This window comes from Rhagoletis pomonella, unplaced genomic scaffold (assembly GCF_013731165.1).
Source record: "Rhagoletis pomonella isolate Grant_MI unplaced genomic scaffold, Rhpom_1.0 Rhpom_scaffold_00003, whole genome shotgun sequence".
Taxonomy (NCBI): Eukaryota; Metazoa; Arthropoda; class Insecta; order Diptera; family Tephritidae; genus Rhagoletis; species Rhagoletis pomonella.
The window spans coordinates 346,400-354,965 of NW_023458557.1; the positions used below are offsets into that span (position 1 = coordinate 346,400).

An 8,566-nucleotide genomic window follows, 5' to 3' on the forward strand; every position below is an offset into this window, starting at 1 on the left:
TACAGCAGCAAGGCATTTTTAATAGGAACGTCTCTTTTCGTTATTTGCTTATAATATACAAGAGTCACGGTCTCAAAAATTATGCACGAACATAGACAAAGCTTCATTAAGTTTAAGTAATCTTTTTGACACTAATAAAGTTATGGAACCCATTAGCAAATATTCGAAATCCGAGAGTGATAAAAAACACGTCCGCACGCAACGACGGCTGTACATTTTTCTGGTGTAAAATGAACCATATTTTTATAAAAAATTATCGAAAATAAATTAGAATAAAAAACTTTGCATATATTGCGAAAAATTCACTGTGCCAATACTTTTGTTCGTCACTGTATATAGTCATGAAGAAAAAAATATTCGCATTAATTGAATGTAAGTCCTATGAATTGATTTATGCAAAAAAGTCGCCATAATTTTTTTATTTATTTTTTGTTAGTTCATCGCACTTATGATCTGGGTGTGCGATATGTTTAATTTATATTATGATAATTTTATTGTTTAATATTAATGTAAGTGTAATAAGGCTAAAACTGTTTTTATTGTCTTATTTGTTCTTTGTAATAATTGGATGATATTAATATGTTTTTCGTATTTATAAATATACAGACTCCCTGAAGAAGGCGCGAATATGCGTCGAAACGCGTAGGAGAAAAGTAAACACTTGTTTCATTTAATATAACCGGCCAAAAAGCTCCGAATGCAATAGCATTAAACTTCCAACCTTGGGCCAAGAAGAAAAATTCTAAATTAATTTTTATTAATTTTGATGAGCTTCTTTGGCCTAGTTGGATATTATACTAAATTAATTTCATTTAAAGAAATTCATACATACAGTGCCGAACAGAAGTATTGGAACAGTGAATTTTTCGCAATAAATGCAAAATGTTTTATTCTAATTTATTTTCGACTTATAAAAATATTGCTCATTCTACACCAGAAAACATGATAATAAAATCTCTAAACCTTGTGCAAAACTCAGGAAAATTCATTAAATTTGCACATTAATTTGCAACTTTTTATTCAGATTTTTTAGAAAAATTCTAAGTATGCAGTTTTATAGCCCATTCAAATTTAGTATAACAAAGTTCAAGCTTGAAGTCGCTAGAAAATCGCGTTGATTTTTGGTATTTTCTTCACGCAAGTTCTCCCATACAAAGTATATTCGACAATTATTTTTTGTATGGAGAAAATGAGCAACACCTTCCACTAAAAAAATGCCAAAATCGTGTCGCTTAGGGGGTTCTTACCATTACAGTTGGCACCATTAAAGTGCTTTAAATAAATATTTTACTGCATATTTTTAGGCACAGCAATCATAATTCGCATGTTGAACACACCGGCGATAATACAGCTATAACTGCAAGAATATGTGAATAGAACAGCAAATTGCTTACACTACTGTTGAAATACCTCGCTTCTACTCCATTAATTTTTTATCTTTTAGTAAGAATTTTTAATTTAGCTAGGAAACGCAGAAACGTCTAATACATACATACACTATAGTGCAAAACGGAGTACATGGCGGTTTTTGTGAAATATTTGCAAGGTTTTTAAAGTTAAAATTTTTTTTGTTATTTATTTATTTTTTTCAATATGGTCAAGCTTTAACCAAATTCATATAAATCAAACTTTAAATTTTTATACAGAGTATAGAAAAATTCAACAAATTTTCATAAAATTTTGAACTTCTTAATCTGAATTTAAAAAAAATGAGAATGCAGTATTATAGCCCATACAAATTTATCTAATATGATAAAATGCAAGTTTCTACCGGCGTTGATTTTTAATATTTTTTTCTTCCAAATAAGCATGAATTTCTTATGGAAAAAATGCGTAGGACCGTTTACAAAGAAAATTTGAAACAATTGACGCCATATTTAAAAAACTGCACCTGTTGTATGAAAAAATCGCAAAAGTCGTCACAAAAAAAAAATATTAAAAATCAACGGGATTTTTTAGCCGCACTTTGTCATACTAAAATTGTATAAAAGCGCATACCCAATAAATTTCTGAAAATTCAAGATTAAAAAGTTCAACATTTTTCTAAGCTCTGTAGAAAAATGCAAAGTTTGAAAAAATTTAACTTTAAAAACTGCAAATATTTCCCAAAACTATAGTGTATATAGATATGTATTTTTATAAAAAAAATAACAAACAAAATGTAATTAAAAGTCTTGCTAACCACTTACTCAGTTTTGCACTATACTGTATGTGGCTTGTATATAAATATAAGTAAGTGTTTTACCTTGTTTATTCCTAATTGTTGAATGACGGTCACACATTTCTGGGCTTCAACTATGGCTGAATTTAATCGATCGATTAGTAGTGATGATGGGAATTTTTTAAGTTCAGCTTCTTTGCACAACTCCTGTAATTCAGTTAATGGTACGGAAGTAGGAGTGTTTGCGTCAACAATGTCGCGACATCTAGACAACCACCGTTCAAAGCTTTGCGCTTTGGCTTTAAGTTTTTGCAGCATCAATGGCATTTCGTCGAGTGTGTATCTGTAAAGAAGAGTGTGCTTTTCTGGCAAACAGTCGCAAAGAACTGTGTAATGGCGAAGACAAACTATTGACTTAGTACATTCACAGGAGACAGCTGATAAAAAGCAAGTAGTATTGCATTCATGGCAATGCCGTTCGTCGTCTGGCACTAGTTCGAATGCTTTTCGCTCGGCACGCGTTACTCCCCACTCAAGTAAAGATTTGCGGAGTTTCTTTTCCGAGTCTACCATTTCTGCCATATCAATATAACAAGCTGTTGCAATTCCAAATGTCAATTTGGCAGGTTCTAATGCCATCTTACATACAAGTTCATCGTGAGAGAAAACGCAAAAACGACGCAACATTGAATAATGATTAACACACTCGCGTCCCATCTTCAGCCAGTCAGCAGGCGCAAAATTGACAGCCTCAGCAAAGTTATATCCTTGATTGAAGCCAGCATGATATGCTCGGGGGAATGTTATAACAAATTCTCCGGCATTTTGATCTGTTCGATAAACAGGTACTCCGTTATTCATTAAAATGTTTGGATTCATTATGGTGACTAACTGATGCAGCAAATCCGGTTGCGAAGCAAACAGTTCAGGAGCTGCCTGTTTCATTGTCTCCTCAAATTGTTCAGCCCAAAAGCCAGGTACACCGTACCAAGTTTTTGGTTCTCCCCAGTGCAAATAGTTGATGGAATAACTCCAATGATCTTCGTTGTGCCAACAAAAAGCTGCGAAGCACATTCCTACATACATCCATGGTGCATTCATACCACTAATGTCTGCATTGATATGTCCCAAGATGGAGTCTTCTAGTAAAGGCAAATTATTCAAGTTCCAACTAGATTCAGCATACTCCTGGTCACCAGGCAATAAATATAAAGAGCTTTTCGTAGGAAAACCCGAACCATGATCCATTGTGTGTAAATCGGCTCCATATTCTACAGTTACATCTTCATCGATTGAGGAAACAATGCGCCAAAATTCGCGCTCAACTAAATGAGTTGGTACTAAATGAACGGGTGTGCGAAAATAATCCATTTTAAATTGGTCTGCCATTTGTCCAAATTGTTGTAATGTATACTCTCGTTCCGCTTGCTCGAAACCAAATGCTTCAGTAGGTTTGCTCACTTCCTCAACAACGCAACGAGGACAAAGCCATTCACCTGCAAATGGAAAATATTTTGAATTAAAAGTCATAACAAGCCGAAACAAACAAATACTTGTTTTCGTATAAGACTGATTAGTTTGGGTGCGTCTTGGTCGTCAAACAGGCACAAATGAGTTAAATTTTTTCGTTCGTTCTTACCGCTTTTTGTTTTTTTTTTTTAGTTTTTGTATCATGGATATATGTATGTTATATCTCGAATAGCGTACCTAAAATATTTTTTTAAATACAGAAAAAAAGGTTAGCTTCGGCAACTAAAGATATTTAGTTCCCGAACTTCGACAATGCTTGGGAACTGTCACCAAGGATTGGGAACTATTACCATAGTTTGATAATCATAACTAAATATATTAAACCTTCTGATATTCATCTAGGTTGAACCAAATCTTTAATTTAGCTGAATGGTTTTTTAAATATTAACAAAACAACAAATAAACAATATGGTAAATATTAACAAAATTCAACTTAACGTATGGTTCATAAAAGGGTGTTATTGAGGTCTGGTAATGCAGATACGCTTTCTCTCCACACAAGAGGGGTATTCTCGAAGTCTTGTAAATAGCACGGATTGTATGAAATGCAAAAATACTATTCCAAATTCGCAAGACTACGAGGGCCGCCCATAGCAAAATGGTAGCACGCATAGGTAGCAAGCAGCGAAATTCTGTGCCAAATATAATAACAAGATGCAGCAAAACAATGCGGTGAGCGAAATGAGAGGAATGAGAGAAATATGTAGCAATTTCAACAGCAAAACAACTAGCATAGGGTCGCATTTGTCTTGCTATGCTTTTTTGCAAAATATATACGTTGCATATTTTGCGGCGATAGGAAATGTTGTTTCCCATGTATTTTGTTGTTGTGTGTTTGAAAAATATGCAATCCGTACTACGTGCAACGGCTTTGCAAAATATCGAGAATACCCCTGTGGTGTAGTCATAGTTATCAAATACTAGTTGAGGAAACCGCGATTTGTTTAGAGGCCGGAATATATTCATGTTTGTGAGCCACCCCAAAGAATGCGCTAGAGCCAGTGTGCGGGCTGTAACATGTTTTTCGTGGTAGATAAGCCTTAAAAATTGTGGTGGATTCCAAAACAAAGGGGAAGATTTACATATACAATGCAATCGGATTATACTGGACTCCACGGGACCGCGTCAAATTGTACATTATAACCGATTGTCCATTTCATCAGAATAAAAAAATTTAAACTCGAAAAGTAAATTTAGTGTGTTTTATTTATTAAAGAAATAATGTATAATTAAACAGTCTGCCCATCGACATTTTTTAATTTTTTTGGAATTTCAAACCTCTAATTTCCTTCCTTTTTATCAGAAATATTTTCAACACATGAATAAAAGTTTCAAAGCTTGCACAAATTTCACCAAAAATTTAATCAAACTTCAAAAAACTTCATCGAAATTTCAAACTTTTTAATTCGAATTTTTAGAAAATTTTTGGGAACGCAGTTTTGTAGCCCATTCAATTTAGTCGTTTAATATAGTGCAAGTTTAAAATAGCAAGAAATTACCGTAGATTTTGTTAATGCGTTATATGGAAGACAAAAAAAATCTCAAAAACCGACGGTATTTTTTGGCTTTTTGAAGCTTGCATTTTATTAGACTAAAAATAGGGCTACAAAAATCCATACCCGAAAATTTTCTTATTTCGACTTTGTTTGATGTTTCTATCTACGTAATATTGCAGAACTTCCTGTTTCCTTCTCAGGCACTCTAGAACTATTGAAAAGGTACTCACAACACTTTTAATTTGTATTTTTTTTTTTAAATTTACCACTTTCGACTTTTTCGAAAAAAAAATGTTTTTTGCGGCGTAATTTTGCATAACTTTCTTTTTCCTTCTCAGGAACTCTAGAACTACTGAAAAGCTACTCAGAACACTTTAAGTTTTTTTTTTTTTCAAACATTAAAGTTTTCCTACTTTTTTGAACAAAAAACTTTTTTTATGCGTAAGTTTGCAGAACTTTCTTTCCTGAACTCTAGAACTTTTGAAAAGCTACTCGGAACAGTTTTAATTTTTTTTTTCAAAAATTTAACTTTTTCGGCTTTTTCGAAAGAAATATTTTTTCCGACGTAATCTTGCAGAACTTTCTTTTCCCTTCTCAGGAACTCTAGAACTTTTGAAAAGCTACTCAGAACAGCTTTAAATTTTATTTTTTTTCAAAAATTTAGCTTTTTCAACTTTTTGGAAAAAGGTTTTTCGGCGTAATTTTGCAGAACTTCCTTTTTCCTTCTCAGGAACTATATAACTTTCGAAAAGGTACTCAGAACACTAGTAATTTTTATTTTTTCCAAAAATTTAACTTTTTCGCTTTTTCGAAAGAAATGTTTTTTCCGGCGCAATCTTCCAGAACTTTCTTTTTCCTTCTCAGGAACTGTATAACTTTCGAAAAGCTACTTTTTCGACTTTTTCGAAAGAAATGTTTTTTTCGGCGTAATTTTGCAGAACTTTCTTTTTTCTTAACTTTTGAAACGCTACTCAGAACAGTTCTAAATTTTATTTTTTCAAAAATTTAACTTTTTTTGGCGTAATTTTGCAGAACTTTTTGTTTCCTTTTTAGGGACTATAACCCTAGAACTATTGAAAAGATGCTCAGCACAATTTCTTATTTGCCTTTTTGCCATATGTCGTATGCTACGTGAATCTGGCATACACAATTTTTGAAAAAAATAAAATAAAATTTTGTCAAAATATCCAGAACATTTCAACTTTTTCGAAAATAAATTTTTTTTTCGGCGTATTTATCCATAACTTTCTTTTTCCTTCTCAAGAACACTATAACTTTTGAAAAGCTACTCAGAACAGTTATAAATTTTATTTTTTCAAATATCTAACTTTTTCGACTTTTTCGAAACGAATTTTTTCGGCGTAATTTTGCAGAACTTTTTGTTTCCTTTTCAGGAACTCTAGAGCTATTGGAAGGCTACTCAGAACAACATTTTTTTGTCGTTTTGCGTTACACCGTATGCCAACTTCCCAGACATATGGGATATAAGTGGGCCAATTTTTTGCTATATAGCGATTGTATATATCAATTTTTAATAAATATTGATTAATTCCTTAGACTAGGGATGGGCGGCAGAACAGCTCGCGCGCAGCAGCGCGGGCAAGCAGGTGCTTGATGCGGGGTAAAAATTTAAAACCGAAAGGGTAAGTAATAGCCGTGTACGTGTATTAACCCATTTTATGCAATGTATATTGCCAACGGCTATTATATTCACCTCTTTGTTTATAGAGGAACAATTTCTAACTATATTTGTAGTCTATTTATTAAAACTAATTCAACATCATGAAATGCCGACCAATTTAATTTTTTTTATTAATAAATCAATAAAGTTATTATTGATTATGCATATGTAAAAAATAGTATGTGCTAATTCATACTGGCGAACAATAACGTGTTATCGATCTTGCTTAACGATCTTGCTACTAGGCTCAGTCGGTAGAAAACCGTCATATAAAAAGGTTGTTTTGCGCATGATTGTCCTTTTTTCCATGCAAATTTCTAACGGAAAATTATCTGCGCAAGAACAACCCCTCCCTTTGAAAATTTGCGACCAACTAAACGCTGGCAATGCAAAAGTGAATTACAAAACAGCTAATATGCGCGCAAGCAAGTCGGTAATCACCACCAGTGTTGCCATTTCTGTTTCTGCCGTCCCGCCAGATTAATAAACAAAAATCGCTAGAATCCTGCTAAATCATTTAAATTCTGTAAAATCTTATGACAAAAAAAGTTTATTTTATACTTTAGCAGTTAAACTTTATTTGATAAAATTAGAGATCATATGTTTATAAAAAACCATCAGTTTTTTAACAAAAACAAAATTGGAACTTCGTTATATGTATGGTTTTATAACCAGTGTTGGGATTTTGTGGCATTAAATAAAGTATAAAAATTGGTCATAAGAATGTCGAATTAAAATCTTCAAATCATCAAAAATATATAGATATGCATACATGCAGCTTTTTTCATGTTAGCTGAGCCGAAGATACCTAAAAATATTCGACAACTATATAATACTATTAGAATACCTTTCCCGCCATGTTCAGTGCTTATTTAGTATGTACATAGTACATACGTGTATAAACGCATTGTTTCAAATAAAATATATATCTTGATTGAATTAAAGTGAAAATTCAATTGGTACTATAAAAGTTTAAAATCGTAACTATTTATTTTGGTTTTTGATAAATACAACAATACTTATATCTTGGACCGATCACTAAGGCACTCCGCACATTACACGCCTAATCGAAGTAGAGTAATCGTTTCGTCATGCCGAAACGAATGCATGACGACTCGATTTCTGCACATTTGCTCGACCTGCACAAGTCACCAGCAAAAAAACACTTTCTACACATAACACATTTTCTGTCGCTTTCGCAACTACACACTTCCGCAAATATTTCTGCAGTGGAATAGTGCATAAACGCTTGTGGCTTAATACAAATTGCACGAATTTTAGAACGAAATCATTTATTTTCAATTATTTCCTGCTGAAATGACAAATAATTTTTATTTCCAACACAAAAAAAGTAAACAAATGCGGATTTCAAAACGGCAAGCGCCTTACAATGTTGGGCGCTTCGATTCATGAAGCTTCTATGATTAGACGAAAACATGATTATGAATCGTAATATACGGAGTTTCATTGAAATACATGTGTTCGACATAAAAGCTTCATACTTTAGTATGACGAAACGATTACACTACTATGATTAGGTGCTTAATGTGCGGAGTGCCTAATGTAGTATAGATGCATATTAAATTTTACTGAAACAAATTTTTTATGTTTTGATTTGTTCCAAGTTTTGGTGCTTTTAGGAAAGTTGGCAGCCATGGGGTCTCACATTCGTGAGCAGTGTTGCCATTTTAGCCGTTT

At 32.9% G+C, this 8,566-nt stretch overlaps 1 protein-coding gene across 1 annotated transcript in view; it reads right to left on the minus strand.

Moving 5' to 3' along the window:
• The window catches only part of LOC118734970 (lysine-specific demethylase lid), a 149,317-nt gene that overhangs the window by 107,200 nt on the left and 33,551 nt on the right, over nucleotides 1-8,566 (minus strand). The window contains exon 2 of the mRNA XM_036464563.1: nucleotides 2,246-3,657. Within this exon, the coding sequence (XP_036320456.1) occupies nucleotides 2,246-3,657 (1,412 nt within the window). The remainder of the gene's footprint in view (nucleotides 1-2,245; nucleotides 3,658-8,566) is intronic.